This window comes from Trichosurus vulpecula, chromosome 9 (assembly GCF_011100635.1).
Source record: "Trichosurus vulpecula isolate mTriVul1 chromosome 9, mTriVul1.pri, whole genome shotgun sequence".
NCBI classification, from domain to species: Eukaryota; Metazoa; Chordata; class Mammalia; order Diprotodontia; family Phalangeridae; genus Trichosurus; species Trichosurus vulpecula.
This window is the reverse complement of record NC_050581.1, coordinates 114,864,580-114,886,494: the sequence shown is the minus strand read 5'-3', so window position 1 is coordinate 114,886,494 and position 21,915 is coordinate 114,864,580. Positions and strand designations below refer to the sequence as shown.

Sequence of the window (21,915 nt, the reverse complement as noted above, 5' to 3'; positions counted from 1 at the left end):
ACAGTTAACATTGTGTTGACTGCATTTAGCACTGGAATGATGGACCTCTTCTATGGGCCTTCATGCATGCTCAAAAGAGGTCAGTATAGCAAGCTATGCAAATAAAACAAAATGGATGATGAAGACAGATTGCTCAGATTATGATAGCAGTGGGATGGGGCAGCTCCTTGAGTTAGTCTGCTCATTCAATCAGAATTTCTTAAAGCACCTCCTACTATATATACTAGGGTATCAGGAATACAAAGACAAAAATTAAAGGATCCTGCCCTCAAGAAGCTTAAATTCTATTGGGGGAGAAGAGAAAAATAGCCTGTATCCTGAAGAGCAAATAGAAAGTAATTTGATGGGGGGCACTAGAAAGGGAATTATGTCTTAGCTATACAAGATGGCACTTCAGTTGAGCCTTGAAGGAAGCCAGATACCTATGAGCAGAGGAAAGAAGGGAGTGCATTCCAGGTAATGTACTGTGTAAAGGTATGGGAGCAGGAAATGAAATATTATGTGGGGGGAATAGCAGGTAGGTCATTTTAACTGGAATGTAGCTTGCTTGAAGAAAAGTAATATGATACTCCAAAGAGCTCAAAGAAATAGGAAAAGAATCCATGTGTACAAAAATATTTATGGCAACTCTTTTTTTAAAAATGGAAAACATTTGGAAACTAAGAGGTGCCCATCCTTTTGGGGAATGGCTGAACAAATAAATCAGGGTAAGCAATGGAATATTATTGTACTATGAGAAATGATGAAAGGGATGGTGTCAGAGAAAACCAATAGCAACTGATGTAGAGTAAGTAAGCAGAACCAGGATGGCAATTTATATAATAACAATAACAATGAAAAGAAAAACAACTTTGAAAGACTTAAGAACTCTGATCAATGGAATGACCAACCAGTATTTCAGAGTACTCATGATGAAGCTTTTGCCTCCCATCTTCTGACTGATAGCAGAAGGATTCAAGATGCAGAACAAGATACCCAGTTTTGGACATGGCCACTATGTGAGTTTAGTTTGCTTGTCTATACACAGTCAGTACAAGAGTTTTTTCTTCCCCCCACCAAGGTCTCTCTCTCTCTCTCTTTCTCTCTCTCAGGAGTAGGATCTCCCCCCAAACAAGAAGAGAATAGAAAAAGGGACAGAAGAAATCATAGAGAAATAGGACATCTTTGAAAGTTAAATATTAAATTTATTACAAATTTTAAAAGAGATGTGCAGTTTTATGTATAATTCCTTTTTCCTATTCTACAATCTATATGGAAATGCTAATTTATTTATTTCATGTTTGTAAAATTCAGAAAAAAAATAAAAGAAAAAAAATTCTGTGAAGCTCTCTTGGAAAGGCCAGTTGGAAGCAGACCATGAAGGGCTTTCATCAGCATGTATGTCTTCAGACAAGAGCGACACATAGACAATGAGATAGGCTTAGAAATGAATAGGAGGAAAAGAGGGGACTAAACTGCATTTGGGAAACTATGCAGTACTCTTCCTTATTCCAACTTACTCTATCACCCCAGTCCCATCTTTTTTAATATCAACATTCCTTTGGTGAAATTAGATAGTGGCAAGTCATGGAATGCCACCCTTTCATAAGAATTAAAGCTGAAAATGACCTAAATAGCAATGGAAAGACCCATGGTGGGTGTGTGATGGTTGCAGAATATTATCAATGAGGACTTAAAAGGAAGAAGTGTCGTAAAACATGTCACCCAGGACATGTATGACCTGAAAAGGAAGTGGACCAAGTCAAGGAGTGGGAGCAAAAGATAAGAGATAGGGCAGCTAGGTGGTGCAGTGAGTAGAGTACCAGCCCTGGAGTCAGGAGGACCTGAGTTCAAATCTGGCCTCAGACACTTGACACATTTACTAGCTGTGTGACCTTGGGCAAGTCACTTAACCCTAATTGCCCTGCCTTCCCCCCTGCAAAAAAAAAATAGATAAGAGATGAACAGATCAGAATGTGGGGCATTATGCCCCATGTGGAAGATTTATGGAAAGACATGCATAGTAACTGTCCAGGATTGACTCTTGTGGCAGGAATACCCACATAGAGAGACAGAATGTCAGAGTTGGAAAGGATCTCAGAAATCACCTCATCAGACCCGCTTATTTTTGTAACAGAGGACTGGAATGTCATGGGTGACTGACCAATAGGGGCCCGGTCCTTTAAGTATGTACAATCTACTCTGCCTGGTGCCAATCTACGTGGATACTTGGCGAGCCTGCTTCTGGGGGCATACGTAACAGAGGCCCCGCCCTTCACATCAGAGCGTGGGCAGGTATTCTATGACTGTTTCCTGAATGCACATTCATGAGGTTCCTAGGGATAAACTTGTTCTCTTTCCATGTGGCTATTAAGGTGGCAAAATGGAGAGAGTGCTGGGCCTGAAGTCAGGAAGATCTGAGTTCAAATCCAGCCTTAAACACTTACTAGCTGTATGACCCTGGGCAAGTCCCTATTTGCCTTAGTTTCCTCATCTGTAAAATGAGTTGGAGAAAGAAATGTATCTTTGCCAAGAAAAGCCCAAATGGGGTCACAAGAGTTGGACATGACTGAACAACATTAAGGGAAGACATGCTATAAGCCTCTGGATTGGGAAACAGGCATTGGGCCTTTCTCTTCCCACCTAGACTGCTATGTGGCCTATGATTCTGCTTCTTTGTCTCTTTGCGTTCATTCTTTCTTTCCTTGGGCAAATGGATATCAGAGATAACTTTGGGAGCTTTGAAAGGTCAAAAGATCCTTGGAACTGGAGTCCATATAAAAGTCTGCTGGCAGCGAAGCTTTGTGAGGAGGGCAGTCTTGGGGAGTGATCTGTAGGGTTGAGTAGATCAGTTTGGAAGTCAAGGTATCATATCCTGCAGCTTGTCCAGTGGCTCTGCCATAACTGGGAAGTGAACTTGGTAAGGTAAAGGTTCATAGTAGCTACTCTAAGTTTGAATTCACTCTCCCCAAGGACTGAGGGAGAAGAGGGGGACAGTGTACCCTAGTTCAGTGGAGATATTTTTGTACTTTTGTTCTTACTATATATTTTTAGTAAATATTCCTTTTAAAAAGTAATTGACATTAATTGCTTATTGATGATATAACAAGAGTTTAACGATATTGGGACAGCAATCACTGTTGACTGATGTTGGGAGGAACATGCCAGAATGGCAGTTTGGTATTGCATCAGGAGATCTCAAAAGCCCTTAAGATTATCTCTAGGACCTTGAAGGGGAGGAAGAGCTGAGTTCTGGGGCCCAGAGCCACCAGTGGGAGTATGGGTTGAGAAGATGAGTCCAGAAACCTGCTATACTTTATAGATGGGGAAACAGAGACCCACAGAGGCCAACGGTCTTGCCCATGGCCACAATTAGAATAGAGCAGAACCAGAATTAGAATTAGGTTACTTAGTCAATCATCATTTGGTGATTAGCTAGAGGGACTAATTAACTGGGATGCCTCCTCCTGCCACTTGGAAGGTTTTCCCTTCCATCACCCACCCCGAGGCAGGGGGCAGACAGGTTGTCTCTTTTCCTATTACTAGAGTCCTCCAGGGTGGCATAAAGATTATCCAGTATATGCATCCCATTTTAAAGATGAGGAAACCAACACCAAGAGAGGGCGAAGGGTTTTCTGAAACCACACAGGGAATGGTACAGGGTGATATTTTCCAGATCCCAGAACTCCCTAGGGATGGTCCCCATCTTTCACTAAACCCACACCCCTAGCCAGTACCTTTGTACAGTACCGGGCCGAAGATGGCGAGGCTATTGTTGACAGTGGTACAGTTCCATCGTCGACCTCGGAACTGATGCTGGCATTCTTGGATGCCAATCTTCACACCTTCAGCCACACTGGGCATGATATCCACATAATTCCGACAGAAGCGCAGCTGTTTGGGCACCAGGCCGGGAATGCTCCCGCACAGGATGGGCTGAGTGCCCAGTGAGGAGTACTGATGCCCCACAGCCAAGGACCTAGGAGGTGGGGGTGGGGAGAGACAAGAAGACCCTTGGTTAATAATGTAATTCAATTAAATTCATTTCACTTCAATTCAAGGTAATTCAACACACATTCATTAGGTGCCTACTGTATACCACAGAGCATTGTATTTGGCACTGGGGGAGATACTAAGATAATTAAGACATGGGTTCTACCCTAATCATTACTGAGTGCAAGGAGGCTGTGGGACATAATACGAAGAGATAAGCCATAGTTCTTGCCCTCTGGAAGCTTCTAGTTGGCAGGGCGATATCACACACATACAGAGAACGAAAATGCCAAATAATACAAAAGATACAAAAGTGGTTAGTAGAGAAGGTAGAGAAGGGCAAACAAAATACAATGTGAGGTCCCAGAAAGGAAAGGTTGTTACCAACAGATTAAAAGAGGCTTTCTGGAGCAGATTACATCTGAGCTAGGCCTGAAGTGACTGAGTGGGAATTTATAAGGAAATAAAGGAGAGGAAAGACATTTCAGGGAGAGGGAATTTAATTAAATCAAAATTTACTAAGCACCTACTACATGTGCCAGGTGCTGTGCCAAGTGCTGGGGATACAAAAAGAATCAAAAGACAGTCCCTGCCCTCAAGAAGTTTACAATCTAATGTTCGAGACAACATGCAAGCTACATGCAGGATAAATAGGAATAATTGATAGAGGGAAGGCACTGGAATTAAGAGGGGTTGGGGAAGGCCTTCTGTAGGAGGCAAGATTTTAATCGGAACTGAAAGGAAGTTAGGGAGGTCAGTTGCTGGAGAAGAGGAGAGAGAATATTCCAAGCATGGCAGACAGTCAGAAAGAGTGCCCAGAGGGGAGAGATTGAGTGTTTTATTCATGGAACAGCCTGGAGGCCAGTGTCACTGAATCGAAGAGAACATGAATGTGAACAAAGGTCCAGAAGGGAGAGAGAGGGACGGGAGTGGGGGGGGGTGGAGAGAGAGAGAGAGGGGAGAGAGAGAGAGAGAGAGAGAGAGAGAGAGAGAGAGAGAGAGCATGTGGTATATTCTAACACTTATGAGGAGATCAGTTTGACTGGACCAAAGAGTGGGCTGAGGGGAACAGGACAAGATAAATCTGTCAAGATAAAGTAGCACCAGATTGCCAAACAAATGAGCTTTACTTTTACTCAGCAGGCAGTCGGGGATCCCCTGGAGATCCAAGAAGTCACATGACCAGATTTGGTACCAGGAAACTTCTTGGGCAGCATATGAAGGATGAGGTAAAAGGGACAATGAGAGCAAGAGGACCTTTTAGGAGGCTGTTTGAATCATCCAGATGGGTAGAAAGCAAGGCCTGTACCAGGGTGGTAACAATGGAAAGAGAGAAGTAAGAGACAAGGGAAATATTCCAGAGATGGAATCAATGGGACTTAATGATTGATTGGCTAGAAGTAGTGAGAAAATGGGAAAAGTCCAAGGTAACATTGAAATTTCAAACACAGCAGATGAATGAATGTTGGCATTACACATAAAATAATGAATGGTTCCTCATTTGAGGGAGGGAGCCTGATGAGGGAGAAGCAGTTTCTGAGGGAGCCTCTGGTTGAATGGGGAGACACACAGAGATATGCTAGCAAATGTTTAACAACCAGCTCTTGGCAGGGGGCGGTATAGGGCTGGGTAATGTACATACAACAAATTCAAGTTTTATCTGCCTTAACATTTTTTCCAACACTTTCTTAAGTCTAGATAACCAATAAAACAATAAAGCAAGTCCTGACTTGTAGAGTTTGCCAGTTTTCGAGGGCTAAATGCTCAGCTTGAAAATTTAACAATCAGATTAGACCTGTCTCTGGCACAGGACCCAAATATGTCTGAGATAATTACAATAAGGGCAGGACAATGTAGCAAAATACAAGAAGGGACACACGATCTAGAAGAAATTCTGAAATTAGGGGGGATTATAGGATAAGGTACAAATTCCTCAGATGGCTATTCAAGGCCTTCCATGAGCTGACACCAATCTGTCCCATCAATCTCCTTTCACTTGCCTCCCTTCCTCACATCCATTATTATTTTTTATTAATAAATTTATTTTTTATTTTTAGTTTACAACACTCAGTTCCACAAGTTTTTGGGTTCCAAATTTTCTCTTCCTCCCTCTCCTCTCCCCGCCCCCCCAAGATGGCATGTAATCCAGTGTAGGTTCTACATATACCTTCACGTTGAACTTATTTATATAATAGTCCAGGTGTAAAGAAGAATTATAACCAATGGAATGAATCTTGAGAAAGGAGAAATGAAATCAAAAAAGAAGGAAAAAATATGAATGTAATGGAATACTATTGTGCTATAAGAAATGAGGATCAGGCAGACTTCATAATACCTGGAATGACTTACATGAACTGATGCTGAGTGAGGGGAGGAGAACCAGGAGATCATTATACATGATTACAGACACACAGTATCTGTAAGGACTGTCATCAATACAAGGTTCAAAGACAGCCCCAAAAGACTCATGATGGAAAAAGCTACGCACACCCAGAGAAAGAATCTGAATGCAGATGGAGGCAAACGTTTTGCTCTCACATCCAGTATTATCGACAAACTACAAAACTGGCTGCTCCCTGATCTTTGTCCTGCCTGTTTCCATCCACTCAAGCAGGCTGTTTTCCTATCCTTGTTGAAATTCTTCCCTTACTTCAAGGCCCAGTTCAGATGCTACCTTCTCCTTGAAGCTTTGCCTGATTCTCTTCCCATTCCCAAGCCTCCATCATTGTCTTATGTTTCATTTCACTTTTTGGACCTTTCCTACACACTTAGCATATTACAGGTTGTGTTAGTTATCTGTATAGTGGGGGCAATCGGGGGAAATACTTTGCTATATATCCATAGTTCTAAACTCCGCCCTCCCCTTGGATTGTAAGCTACATGGACTGTTTCCAGTTTCATATCTGTAGCCCTAGCCCCTGAGGATGGTGGGAGATACAGAAGATTGAGGGTTAGATAGATGGGAACAACAGCAAAGGGGGAGAGGGATTTGAGACTAGCAGAGAGAGTATTACTAAAATGATTGGTCATAGCATTAAGACTGGGCAAGAAGGGAAGTGAATTTAGAAAGATGATGGACTGAAAGAACAAGGGAGAATAAGAGACCAGCAATCATAAGGAAGGTAGAGAAGAGATACAGGTGAGAGGACAAAGATCAGGGAAATGAAAAGACATGAAGATTGTGGTTAAAGAGGGAAATTTCAGAGTTCAAGATCTTGGAGGTGGAACAATTTCAAGTCCTCAAGGATAGGGGTGAGTTACGTTCACCTGCTGGATAACTAAATTTAGAGAGGAGGTAATGATCAGAATTTAGTCCTACAACTGCCAACACACGAGACTGAAGATTGGTTGGGGGAACTGGGGGTGTCTAGCATGGAAAAGACAAGAGTTGGGAGAAACATGAGAGCTATCTTAAAGTATCTGAAGAGCTCTTATGTGGTAGAGGAATCAGACCTGTACTGCTAGGCCTCAGGAGACAAAACTAGGAGGAAGAGGAGGAGGTAGGAGGGGGAGGAGGAGGAGGAGGAGTAGGAGAAAGAGAAGAAGAAAGAGGAGAATGAGAAGAAGAAGAAGAAGAAGAAGAAGAAGAAGAAGAAGAAGAAGAAGAAGAAGAAGAAGAAGAAGAAGAAGAAGAAGAAGAAGAAGGAGGAGGAGGAGGAGGAGGAGGAGGAGGAGGAGGAGGAGGAGGAGGAGGAGGAGGAGGAGGAGGGGGAAGAGGAAGAGGAGGAGAAGAAGAGGAAGAGGAAGAAGAAGAGGAGGAGGAGGAAGAAGAAGAAGAAGGGGAAGGAGAAGAAGGAGAAGAGAAGGAGGAAGAGGAGGAGGAGGAGGAGAAGGAGAAGGAGGAGAGTGTGTTATAGTAATAGGGATCCTGAGCTGGGAGCAGGAGAGCCTGTGTTTGTATGTACCTCTACTACATACTCCCTATGTGACTAATGGGTGAATCACATCACTCCTCTGAGCCCCAGTTTCCTCATCTGTAAAATGGTGTTGAGGGGTAGTTGGATTAGATAATTTCTAAGGTTCTTTGCAGATACAAACCCTAGGACTCTAAGTTACAAGAAAGCAGATTTTCATTCAACTTAAAGCAAACACACACACACACACACAAGATTCTAACTGGAGCTTCCAAAAGTAGAGGGGGCTGCCTTGGGTTGGGCAAATTCCCTGTCACTAGAGGTTTTCAGGCAGAGGCTGGATGATCAATTGTTGGGGCTATTGTAGCGGAAATTGCTGCTCTGGGTAATGGTTGGCCTGGCTGTCCTTGGAGGGCCTTTCCTGCCCAGATCCTAGATTTTACAATTCTAGCACTCATTCACAAGTAATCTGAGAGGCCCTTTGGAGGTCATCTCCTCTGTATCCTCATTCTCAGGCACAACTGAGCCTCTGTAAGCTGCTAGTTCCAAGGGAAAATGATTTCTTAACCTCCCTGCTGGTTGGGATGCTCTTCCTCAAGGCTAACCCAAAGCTCTCATGCTACATTTTTGAAGTGGGAAATGTCAGGTTGGTGGTGCCTGGTCTCTACTGAAAACAAACACCCCTGCCAGAGGCTTATTCTTGAATGCCAAGTATGGTCATGAAAATGCTGAAAGGGGAAGGGATGAGGAGCGGTCTCCACACAAAGTTAAGACTGCCAGTGGCAGAGGAATGTGCTGTTTTCTCGCTACTCTGCCCAGCTTGTGGCCTTATACTCGCCGGCCAACCCCTCCACTTCCAGGCCTTTGCTTGTCCTGTTCTCTTAATCTGGAAGGCATCCTTCACGCACCTGCCAGATGAATCTGTGGTCCTGACCCTGCTCACAAACATTTCCTCCAGGAAGCCTTCTCTGATTTACCCCAACTCAGATCCTTTCTGATGAAAAAGAGTGCTGGAAATAATTAAAAGAACTGAATCTCGGCTCTGCAACTGATCATTTGTGTGACCTCAAGCAAGTCACTTAATGTGTCTTGTGCCTCCTCTGTAAAAGGAGAGCACTGGATTAGAAAGGCACCTTTCACTTCTAAACTCTATTCTGGGTCCTAGAAGCACTTTGGGATCTAGGGCTAGGGGTGAGCATGGATAGAGAAGGACAGCTCATTTATTTAGGTCTAAGACAAAGGAGGAGAGGCAGTGTGGGGTAGTGGATAGAGAACCAGCCTCAGAGCCAGGATGAAGGAGGTCCGAGTCCGGCTTTTGGTGCGATCCTGGCCAAGTCATTTAACCTCCTGGAGGTGGCAGAGAACTCAACTCTCTGAGACAATAACTTAAATAGCAGGTGCCCACAGAGGGAATTACTTTGGGAGTTCCCTCTATCAATAAAATCCTGGTCTGGTTAAAAACTGGCAACACATGGAAGATGAGGAAAGTAAGGAGAAAGAAGGAAGTGGGAACAGAAAAAGGAAGAAAAGAGTGTGAGAGGAATAGAGATCCAGCTGCAACTATGGGATGATAATTTGTAAAGGCAAGTAACTGGAAGAGCAGAAAGAACAGTGGGCTTCAGGTCAGGAAGATCTGAGTTCAAATCCAGCCTATTATTAGCCATGTGACTCTAGGCAAGTCACTTAACCTCTGTTTGCCTCACTTTTCTCATCTGTAAAATAAGCGTGGTAGCATTAGCACCTAGGTCCCAGGGCTGTTGTAAGGATAAAATAGATATTTGTGAAGATCTTAAAGAGCTATATAAATCCTCACTCTCTCTCTCTCTCTCGGTCTCTGTCTCTGTCTCTCTTTGTCTCTGTCTCTGTCTCTCTCTCCTTTGGCGGGCAGTAGTAAGACAAGGAATGTTGAGTTTGAGAATTTCAGAGCCTGATGCCATGGAGAGAGCACTGGCTTTGGAATCAATCCATCAATAACCATTTATTAAGCACCTACTGAACACCCACAAAGTAAAACAAAAGATAGTTCCTAACTTCAAGGAGCTTACAGTCTAACTGGGGACACGACAAGCAAGCAAGCATGTGGAAACAAGATAGAGACAGGATAAACAGGAAATAATTAACTGAGGGGAGGTCTGGGCCAATGGCTGCTTAAGGGAAGGCCACCTCTATCCTGTAAGTATGCCTTGGAGTCACTGGAATTGTTGAACAGGAGAGCGACAGTCAGAAGAATTCGACAGCCCGTGTGTATACGTGTGTGGAGGCAGTGTTGGAGATGGAGACCCTGGAGGCAGGGAGATTAGTTAGGCAGAGTGGGTTCATAGTAAGGCCTCTTTTGTACCCAAGACAAATGCCTTGGGTTAAGGGACAAGAAAGGCTGGACCGAAGGCCTTGAAAGGCAACTCACAAGATCCCAGATACAGAGCTGGAATGGACCTTGGAGTATATTAAACCCAAGACTCTCATTTTACAGATGACGAAACGGAGGCCCAGAGAAGGTTAAATGACTTACTGAGGCTTACACAGCTAATAAGTGTCTAAGGTGGATTTTGAATTCAGGTCTTTCTGACTCCTGTAGCCTGGCAGGAAATCTCCTACCCATGCTATGAGTCATAGATCATAGATTAAGAGCTGAAAGGGATCTTAGGGGTCATTAAATCCAACAGATGATGAAACTGGATCCCAGAAGAGTTGAATGATCTGCCCAAGGTCACACAGCTAGTGAGTGTCTGAGGTGTGGTCTCTACCCTGGGTCAGGGCTTTTATGCACTGTCCCACACTGGTTCATTATGTAAGGGATGAACAGAGGAAATGGCCTCCTTCCCCTCCACTCACCAACCCAAACTCAGCAATCTCACAAGGCATCACAAACCCTCTGGGCTTAGAATTTGGGGTGGAACATGAGGGTGAGTTTTGGGTTTCTCTCCAGACCGTCTTGCTGCCCTCTGCTCTGGTCAGATCGCATCTGGGTCATTATGGTCTTTTGGGGGCACCCCATTTTAGGAAGAGCATTAATGATCTGGGGGGTATTGGGGGTGGGGGGATGATGGAGAGAGGACAAGAGCCAATCTTGTACAAGGATTGGCTGAAGGAAATGGGGATGTTTAGTTTAGAGAAGACTTAGGGGGAATGATGTCACTGTTTTCAAGTGTTTGAAGGGCTATTCTGTGGAAGAGAAATTGGGTTTGTTTCATTTAGCCTCAGAAGGCAAAACCCAGAGCAAATGGGTGGGGGGAGTTATCAGAAGGCAGATTTAGACTCAATATGAAGAGAATACACCTATCAGTTAGATCTGGCCAAAGGCAGCACAGGCTGTCTTAGTAGACTGTGAATTTGTCATCATTGTACTCCTTTGAATGGGGGCGAAATGACCAAGCCCTGCTCAGGCATGGGTTAGTCTGGATGACCTCCCAAGCTCTTAAGATTCCATGATTCCAGCTCTTCATCTTTTCTTTGGGTAAAGACTCCCAAAAGACCACTCCCCTCAGGGGAACCAGGGGAGATGGGATGCTCCTCTGAAGCCAGGATCCTCCCCTCCACCTTCTGTAGGGTGTGCTGAGTCAGCGGCCTTCATCCAGCTCCCTCTCCTCTTGCCCCCACTCCACCCTGCCCCACTCCTCCCTGGGCATGCTCCTGGCAGGCCCCAGCATGTCTGCCTCCTTGGAGAGCCTGCCAGGGTGCTGAAGAGTGAGCCGCCCCAGCTCCAGACGCCACTCCAGATGTTTCAAACCCCGCCAACAGCTGCCACGCTCCCTCTCTTTCTTGCGTCCAGGGCTATGAGCCACACTCCCTCTGGGTCTCCTGACTTGGCCCATGCTGGGAAATGGGTGAGCCCTGGGGCTACCTTCCTGGGGCGGGGTAGAGATAGAAGGCACCTCTGCTACCAGGGGTATAGGCTACATTCTGTGAGTTTTAGTGAATACAGAGAGACACAGATAACCTTAAAGTTAAAGAACCCACAAGATCATGGATAGTCTGAAAATGAGGGAGGGCAATCTTAATCTATGGGTAACTAGACCAACACAAATAAGCCCCAGTCATTTCTACCTGATGCTCTTCCTACTGCAGCCTTTTATTCTTTTGTATCTGGTCCTCAGTGCCCTGCATAGAATACATCAGTATGTATTAGAACATTTTTCCACTGGGCCCAGAACAGCATACACTCTTAAGAGTGATAGTAAAAAAAAAAATTATGGTGTGGTGGTGGAGGGTGGATAGGGGAGAGGGCTGTAGGAAGGAAGAAAGAAGCAGAACAGCTGTTGATCCCCCTTGCCCGGGCCTAGTGACATCACATGAGGTCTCAGGAATCCTGAGAAGCCTTTGCTGAACTGAACTGAATTGAATTTGCCTGGCCTAGAGGGAGAAGGCTGTCTCATATGGAATGTCATAGAATTTGGCATGCAGCATGAGGGTGAGTTTTGGGGTTCTCTTCATCTTGCTATGTCATATCTTACCATCATAGAAGATCAGAGCTGGGAGGGTCTTTAGAACATAGAACATGGGACATAGACTGTCAGAGCTAGAATGGACTTTGATTTTTTTTTTAAAAATCGTGTTTTTATAGAGCCATGATTTAAGAAGAACTTTCTTTATAAAAGCTCTTTGAGCTACATACATTATTATCCACATTTTACAGGTGAAGAAACTGAAGTTCAGAATGTCGTAATACCAGTATACATAGTAATATCAGGGATGGAATTTGAACCCAGATCCCTTGACACTAGGTCCTGTGCTTTTTCCACTATACCCCAGCTCCCATTAGAGCTAGAACAGATCTTAGAGACCATATAGCTCAGGGGATAGAATGCTAGCCTCAGAGTCAGAAAGACCTGCGTTCAAATTCAGCCTCAGACTCTGGTATGTGACCCTGGGGAAGTAAGGGACTTAACTTTGCTTGGCCTCAGCTCTTCATCTGTAAAATGAGGGTTAGTCGGTCCACAGGCTGCCCTTCCAACTGGGAATCTATACCCCTATGCATGTGAACCTTGGTAAGGATCTTAGTAATTTTCTAGTCTAGCTCTCATTTTGTGGAGGTAACCGAAGAGCTCAGCAATGAGCAGCTTGATTAAGGAAATACAGCCAGTTAGCAATAGGTTCTGTGGCAGAGTAGATAGAGCACTGGGCTTGGAGTCGGCAAGACCTGAGTTCAAATGTGGCCTCAGATAATTTACTAGCTGTGTGATCCTGGGCAAGCCACTTAACCCTGTAAAATAAGCCAGAGAAGGAAATGGTAAACCTCTCCAGGATTTTTGCCAAGAAAACCCCTAAATAGGGTCACAGAGATTTGGACATGACTGAACAACAAAAGTGAGAGGTTTACAATAAAGTCCATCCTTTTACCTCTCAGTCACAGCCTGAAGGAAGATAAATAGCAATTGTGTGACTTTAAAAAGTCAAATTGTGGAAAATACCAAGATCTACCTGCAGGACCTGTGTGTGTGTGTGTGTGTGTGTGTGTGTGTGTGTGTGTGTGTGTAGGGGGCCAGTTCTGGTTGTGAACTGTCCCCCCTGGTGGTGGAGGGAGAAACCTGCTGGACCCTCACTTCAAACTACATCTCCCAGTGATAACCCCACAAGGGAGGTGGCACAAATAGTCTAATGCTCATTTTTACAGATGAGGCTCGGAGAGGAAGTGCCCCATTAAGTGTCATATAGGCAGGAAGTAGCAGATTTGAAGCCCGGTCTCCTGACTTGCAAATTTCAAGACTCCTTCCACTGCCCCCGGGGATGAGGGTCCACCCTGTTTGTGCTTGGGTCCAAGAAGCACCTCTCTTTTCCTCCCGTCCCTGACCTGAAGCATTTCATCCTGGAGGAGGAGTTTCGGCTCTTTTGACGCAGCATGTCACAAAGACCATGAACCATGAAAAGAAGCAAATCGTGGAGAGAAGGCTCCATAGAGCATTGAGTTGGAAGGGACCACAGAGATGGCCCACTCCCCCACCCCCATCACCCTTTTCCACAGATAAGACATTGAGGCCTCAAGAAACACCATGTGAAAAGTCACACTAATAAACGGCAAAGACCTAGTTCCCTGAAGGTTTTCTGAGGTTCCTTCCTGTCCTAAGTTCTATGATCCTAAAACACCTTCCTTTAGGTCTCCTTCTGGCTCCCAAAAAATGAAACTTGGTTTTACTGAATCTGGATCTCTTTGGGTCTCTCTGTATTACAGATTCAGCACATCAGGACTCAAAGAGGTCTTAGAGACTTTTTATCCCAACCTCCTCATTTTTCTGAGGTGCAGAAAGGGGATGCTTTGTCCAAGGTCACATAGCCAGAAGGACTGAGAATTGAACTCTGGTCTCTTGACTACCAGGCTCATGAGAGGCATGTCTCTTTTTATTGGAGAGGGTGATTAGACTTCAGGAACACATGGGAGCTTAGGTCTCAAAGATTCTTGGACTTAGACAATTCTGGTGGAAAGAGTAGGCTCCTGAGGCCCATAGGATGCTATAAAGGAGGTTGAAGGATTTTGGGAGTAGAGGAAAGGACTGTGCTCAGATGTTGTTGGGAAAGGGTCAGAAGAGGGATGAATTACCTGAGGCCCTGAGGATTCTGGGGGATTCTAGGCAGAGGGCCCCAGAGGGTGCTGGGAGAAGGCCTGGGAAGAAGGGGGCCAAAAGATTCTGGGAGAAAAACAATGCCCAAGATCATGGAGGAAAGACTGGGAGCCAGAAGGACTGGGGGAGAAAGACTGGGGGATTTTCTGAAAAACACTAAGATCCAGGATTCTAGTGTCCTGGTGGATTATGGGAAAGGATGCCAGCCTGACTCAGCTGGAGCCACCAGACTGATGATTCCCTATTCTTGAGCCTCTAGGGTTGTGCCACACGCGTCAGGAGAGATGGAGATTGGAGGGAAGATGTGTTTCATAAAGAGTATCATGGGGTAGGGGACCTGGTCTGAGCACTGCCTCCATATCTGTGCGCGCGCGCGTGTGTGTGTGTGTGTGTGTGTGTGTGTGTGTGTGTGTAGGAGGGGGCTCATTATCCACTGGTATCTCCATAGAATATCCCTTTCCATCTGCAGCAGACATGGACTTATCCCCCTCCCAGATAGGTGGTGACTGGAATAGCTCATGCTCAAGGGTAGTGGATAAGTAAAGGACAAGCTAAGCGATAGTAGAAGATTCTTGAGGCTTCTTTGGGCCTTAGTAAAATGAAGGGGGTTGCATCTAGTGACCTCCATGACACCTTCCAGCTCTAAACCTACAATGGAATGTGGAATGGTCCACACGTTCAGACCTGAACTTACAGCTAGCCCAACTGCTCCGTTTTACAAATGACGGAACTAAGGCCCAGAAGCACTGAGTGATTTAGCCAATGTCACGCAGGCACTGAGAGGCCTACTTGGGATTTGAACTCAGGTCATCTAACTATAGATACAACACACCCTCCAAGGTGGCGCAAACAGGAGTCACCAGACCAGCAGCTTGGGGCATGAAAACCGCAGAGATCGTCTAGTTCGACTTTCTCATTTGACAGATGAGGGGACTGAGAGGGGTAAGGGACTTGTGGAAGCAGAGTTGGGATCCCCAACCATGACATCCCTTATGCCCTCTGACAGCGAACTCAGTTCTCTTTCTATATGATAATGGTGCAGTGCAGTTTCCCCAAACCCGGCATATGACACACCCATACACAGTAAATATGTATATTACAAATAAACTATTGCCTAACAAAAAGATTTCTAGGTCTGATTGTTTCAAACAATGTTTAATTAAAAAAAGAAACAATCCTCTCACTCAACCAGACAGGAATGGCAAATGTATAACGTCAGAGAATCAGAGGGTCTTTTAGGATTGGAAGTCACCTTAAAACACAATCACATTGGGCTGACTGGATCAGTCCATTTGGAAATCAGTGATCCTGTGGCCTTGTCCAACCCCTTCATTTCACCCGGGAGGATGCTGAGGTAGGAAACGGAAGTGACTTGCCCAAGGTCTCATAGCTAAGTCAGCAAGTGGCCGAACCAGTCTTAACAACCTCATCTCAGTGCCTGTCCCATAATCTTGGGTGGGGCCTTTCACCGCTGTACACTCACCTTCTTTTACATATGGTGGGATAGAGGAGCCATGCATTCCCTAGGTGAAAATGGAATGAATGGGCTGTCTCGGGAATAGGACTAGTCACTAATTTCCTCCATACTCATTCTGGTGCAATGTCCAGAGATTGGGACTTGGAGTCAGAAAATCAGGTTCAAATCCCAGCTCTATTAGCAGAGTGACCTTAGACAAGTCACTCCCTACCTCCTCTGGAGGACTCAGTTTTCTCATTTGTCCAGTGGGGGTGGAAATTCTTGCATCGCTGACCTTGCATGGTTTCAGTGACATAAGCACTTTGTAAACCTGAAAGCACCCCGGAAACATGAGCTAAGTCTATTTCCGTCCCTCCCTGATAGCAAGTCTTCAAGAAGAAACTTGGTGAGCACCGCCACTCCTTAGGGGGACCCTGCCCTGGTTAGTTAGATGCCCTCTGAGGGACCTTCCAGCTCTGAGAGTGGTAGAACAATAGAAAGCAGTTCTGGCCTCAGAGGTCAAAGGTCTGAATCTCACCTCTGATGCTTGCTACCTGTGTGAACTCAGGCAAATGACTTAACCTTCCCAGGCCTCAGTTTCCCTATATGTAAAATGGGAAGGAAGGTTGGACCAGATGTTCTCTGAGGTCCTTTCCAACTGTAAGTCTATGACTCTAAGATATGGCTACTCCTTCCCCACCCCATCTGCCATTAAGATGTGACTTTCTTTTTAGCACCAGACACCTGTGAAGGTAAATCTGTAAAGGCAAAAAATAGTCCCAGTATGTCTTTTTTCTAGATGTCAAGTGGCAAAAGTCAATCCCTCAGAAACTCCCAACGCCATCTCATCCCCATCCATTTATGGTACCCTACATTTACCCCACCTCCTTCTTTTAATCAATGAATATAAAGTGCCTACTACGGGCCAGGGGCTGCTGGGCATTGGGATCACGAAAATAATGAATGAAACAACCCCTAGGAGCTCACATCCTAATAGAGAAAACAAGGACATACTTTTGGGGTTCACTGTATAGATATAGACGGAATTAATTCAAAATAAAGGCAGCATAGTTAGATAGAAGGCAGTGCCCACAGTGGCCCTGGACTCCTAATTCTGCCCCCCAGCCCTCCCCTTTCCACCCTGTTCCCTGGGCCTCATCAGAGAAAAGGCAGGATCCTGTGATGGTTATAATGTTGATTTTCTTTCTTCCCCCTTTCCCATTGATGGACCATCTTGGCAGCCTGGCCTGTAGCTAATAGGGCCTGTGATGTGATGGGAACTGTGTTGGGTATGGTGTCAGGAAGCTCAAATTAACCCCCCTGGCTCTGATATTTATCTTTGAGCAAATCTCTTCTTTTCTTTATGCTTCATTTTTCTTTTCTGTAAAATGGGAATAAAGACACCTGTGCTCCCTACCTCAAAGGTTTATTGTGGAAATCAAATGAGATAATACTGCAAAGCCCTGTATAAATGCGATTTAAAATAGGTCTGGGGTCCCAGCTGTCATGCAAAGGGGGTGAGGAAGAGAGTTAGGGTTTTTCAGGCATGGGATGAGGTTGCCCAGCCAGGCTAGCTCTGTCCAACACCGTTATCTTAAGCAGTCAACAGTTGTCCTGGGCCTGTTTGAATGCACAGCTGGATTTCCCTTACCTTGGGCTACAAAGGAATGGGGGCTGGTTGTTTACATTGCGGCCAGGGTGAGGTGTCAAAAACAGCAGCCAGAGGGGAGACAGGGGCCGGAGGGGCAGAGGGGAGCACGGGCATAACCAAGTTCCTAATAGCCTGTTGTCCCTTTCCATCTCCTACGTTTCTAACTCTACAGCAACTAGGACTACAATTGATGCCCCCTCTTTTTTGTGTCCTCTCCCTTTCCCTTCCCCCCAACTTCTGCACAGATTTTAAGACTCCCTAATTGAACAAACTGGAAAATTGAAAAACCCCTGCCTAGCATCCGAACTCCACAATAGACAATTCAAACATCTGTTATGGAGAGGGAGAGATGCTTTTAAAAAAAAGTTATTCTTCGAAATTTGGCTAGATAAACAATAGGAAGGATAAAGAAGTTAAATCAGAGACAGAATCACTGAATGTGATCTCGGAGATCTTGTGGTCCAATCGTCTTATTTTAAAGAGGAGGAGAGGAAAGCCCAGAGAATTAAAGTGACTTGGCCAGGGTCCAAGCCCATGTCTATTGCTCACTGCTGCATCAACTACTCCTTAAGGGCAATTCTGCCCTGTGGGCTCTTTTTTGGGGAAGATATCTTCTTTGTAAGGTTCAGCTCAATAAACATCTATTAGGTACCTACTGTGTGCAAAGCCTTACATCAGGGTAGTGGGAGAGATATACATAGAAAATCCACAGTCCTGGACTGGTCCTGAAGGAAGTTCACAGTTGAATAGGGAAATGTGATGTGCATACATATATAGCAAGTACATCAGAGTGGGGCAAAGTAGTTCTGGGCATGTTCTGAGGTGTGTGTGGGTGTGGGGGTGTGTGTGTGTGAGACAGAGTGTGACAGAGAGAGAGACAGAGAGAGAGAGAGAGAGAGAGAGAGAGAGAGAGAGAGAGAGAGAGACTGTGAGTAGAGTGTTTCTACCCTACTGACTCGGATGGTCTGCTCGTTGAGGTGGTTGGGCCACATGTAGAAAAATCAGGGTTATTTTGAACTGAGAATTTTGCTCTAAGTATTCCCAGGAATCAGAGCTGTAAAGAACTTTAGAAACGTCTAATCCAATCCCTTCATTTTACAGAGAAGGAAACAGGCATAAAGACACTTGTTCAAGGGGGAAACAGAAGCAGAAAGAGCACATGGGTGTGTGTGGATGGCCTATTTGAGGTCACAAAGGTAGTATAGACATACCCTAGCCTGAATTCCAACCCAAATCTGATTCCAGATCTAACATTCCTGCCACTTCCCTGCCCTGCCTTCCAACTTGTCTGTGTCTCTATTTTGGGCTCTGGGATGAGTGTTAGGCCTGAAATAATCATAGCAACACCTGGGGTTTCTTCTGTCTTCCTTAATCTCTCAGACACTCTTCCACCAGCTAACTACCTTGTGTTATGTAATCCCCCTTTCCTTCATTCTTGGGGGACGGTCAGCACCAAAGCTGGAAGGGACCTTGGAGATCATCTGGTCCAACTTTCCTTCCTTACTACAGTTTGACAAATTAGCTAAAAAAGGAGGTTACTTGTCAAAGTCACAGAGGCTGTAAGTAAACATCAGAGCTGGGATTCAAACCTAGGTTCCAGGACTCCAGAGGATCATGGGATTCTGGGATTTAGAACTTTTTAGGGATCTTCGAGAACATTCGATTGAATATGCTTATTTTACAGATGACAGCTCTGTTGTTTACTTCCTATGTGACCCTGGGCAAGACACCTTCCCTCTCTGGGCCTCAGTTTCCCTTTCCTCAAGATTAGAGGGTTGGATTAAATGATCTGTAAGGGGCCCTCCATCTTTAAGTCCTGTGACCCTATGAAACAGAGACCCAAAGGGGTTAAGAGACTTCCCAAAGATTCCATAGGAAGTCAGGGGCAAAGGTGGGATTTAAGCCCAGGCTGTCAGAACCAAATCCAGTGCTATTCCACTAGCCCCTGCTGGTGATCTCCCTGGAGCCCCCTGGAGTCTGGGCCAAAGAGACTGGCAGCCGGCCGCCAGGGTCCCCCTTCCTTCCTCAGCTTCCCTCTCCTTCTCCCTCAGCCAGAGTCCTTGCTTCTTCCTCCCGAGCCAGGGCCTGCTGCTGGGATTACTGACACATACTTCTAGCATGTCCCAGCAGGCAGGCCGAGACGCTGCGCTCTGCCCGGGGCCACACATTCACCCGCTTCCATCGGTGGCACGTTTCGCTTGGTAAAGAATGTGAAGGCACTACACCTCCAGCGATTTCACCCAGGACGCTGGGGAAGAAGGGAGGGAGGGGAGGAGGGAGGAGATAGGGAGGGAGGGATAGAGAAAGACGAGTCAGAGAAAAGGGGAGCAATGGCTTTTGAACATGGCAGTCCCTTACCCCCACCCCAACCCACTGTGGGTGGCCAGCCAGTTGCTGACCTTTGGGCCCAGGGGCAGGAGGAAGAGAAGGAAGCAGACAGATTAGGGTTAAGAAAGATGCAGGGTGTCTATCCCTACTTGGAAGTGCTAAGTTTGGGTCACCCATTCCCCTTCTCCAACCCGAAAACCATCTGAGGAAAGGTCCTTCTCTGTTGGTGGACCACAGCATCATACATTTAGAGTTGAAAGGGACCTTAGAGTTTATCTGGTCCAACCATCTAATTTTATAGAGAGGAAGGGACTTGACCAAGGTCATACAGAGAAATACTAAGTGGTAGAGCCTGGATTTGCTCTCCCATACTCTGACCCCAAGTTCTTGTACATCTTGTGGTATATCTCATCCTCTCCTCACAATCTGTCACACAGAAGCGATCTCCTTAGGGTGCCAATAGGTATTAGTTTACCCAAAGTACAGAATTGCAGACTTGCAAGAGATCTTGGAAGTCACTGAGTCCAACCCTATATGTGAGCATAAATAGGCTAGCTTCCTTTTCCCAAGAACCCCGTTTTCTTTCTCCACCCTGCCTCCCAGTTCTGATAAAAGTGGCTCTTTGTGACCTCAGACAAAATATATAACCTCCACGGGGAGTCAGCTTCCCCATTAGTAAGAGAAGGATAATGATATACTAGCTGCCCCACAGGGTTATTGTTACCATGACGAGGGTTTTAGGGGCCACTCCAGCTCTTCTAGGCTCACAAAAAAGGCTCACATGATTTTTAAATGGCACCAATAGGAATTACCTTGGATTTGTCCCCTCTCAATTCTTCCTTCTGTAATTTCAACTCACCTCTCTACTTCTACTAACAAATAATGAGGCCCTAGTGGGAATGAGAACTGGAACTCAGAGCTTCCCAAGTTTTCCAACACCCTCTTGAGACAAAAATGGAGATACCTGGCTCCTTTCAGCTTTACATTATGCTCTGCTCAAGACCCATCAATGACTCTCCGTGACTTAAAAGAACAAATTTGGACAACTCTAGCATTTGAACTCCACCATTGACAATTCATCTACCTTTCCAAACATCTCCTGTTATGCCCCTAATTCCAGTCTGGTTGATCCCTTAACATCCCGTCACTGGACTTCTGCTACATACCATCATTTCTTTCAAGACCCTCTCCTTTCCACGTTCCCTTATCCAAGACCTACTCATTCCTCAGGGTCTTATTCAAACAATACTTCTTCCACAAAGCCATTCTTCACCAACCCAGGCCCCAGAGTCAGAGACCATCCCTTCTTTTGGACAAAACAGTTTAGTACAGACATTTTCACCCAGTGTTCCTTTGGCTTTTTAGTAAACCACCTTCTCCAACCATTCCAAATGAAAGGAAATGAATTCTAGAGTTTATCAAGTACATGTGTCTAAGAAATAAAATAAAGTGATTTATCTCAAGTTGGAATATTTCCATAAGATAATATAGTTATTTACCAAATAGTCCTTGCATCCTTTGATAAACTTTTTGCACCCCCATTGGAGTGGATGTATTCTATGTTGGGAAGAGCTGGTTTAGTAGATAATGCCATGGCCGAGCTGGGGTCAAATCTTGGAGCTGCCATTTGTTGTTGACTTGTTTCAGTCATGTCTGACTCTCCGTGACCCCATTTGGGTTTTTCTTGGCAAAGATACTGAACTGGTTTGCCATGTCCTCCTCCAGCTCATTTACAGATGAGGAACTGAGGCAAACAGGGCTAAGTTATTTGCCCAGGTGTCAGAGGCTGGATTTGAACTCATGAAGATGAGTCTTCTTGGTTCCATCCACTATGCCACCTAGCTGCCATTTACTACAAGTCAATTGATCTCTCTGAGGCTTGGATTTCTCATCTGTAAAATAAGGATAATGATATTTACACTAGCTACCTTACAGAATTACTGTGAGGAAAGTGCTTGCTAACCTTCAAACAACAGGGAAAGATGCTATCATTCTTCTTGTTATGGTCACATAGGGACTGGCCCTCCCAGGTCAGGAGACTCCTCCTACCAATTCTCTGAAATCCTAGAGAGCTGCCTGGTACATAATGAGAGATTAAAT

At 45.2% G+C, this 21,915-nt stretch overlaps 1 protein-coding gene across 1 annotated transcript in view; it reads right to left on the bottom strand.

The window, feature by feature from the left end:
- Positions 1-21,915, bottom strand: part of WNT3A (Wnt family member 3A) — a 92,324-nt gene that overhangs the window by 55,481 nt on the left and 14,928 nt on the right. Inside the window, exon 2 of the mRNA XM_036739752.1 lies at positions 3,717-3,958. Within this exon, the coding sequence (XP_036595647.1) occupies positions 3,717-3,958 (242 nt within the window). The remainder of the gene's footprint in view (positions 1-3,716; positions 3,959-21,915) is intronic.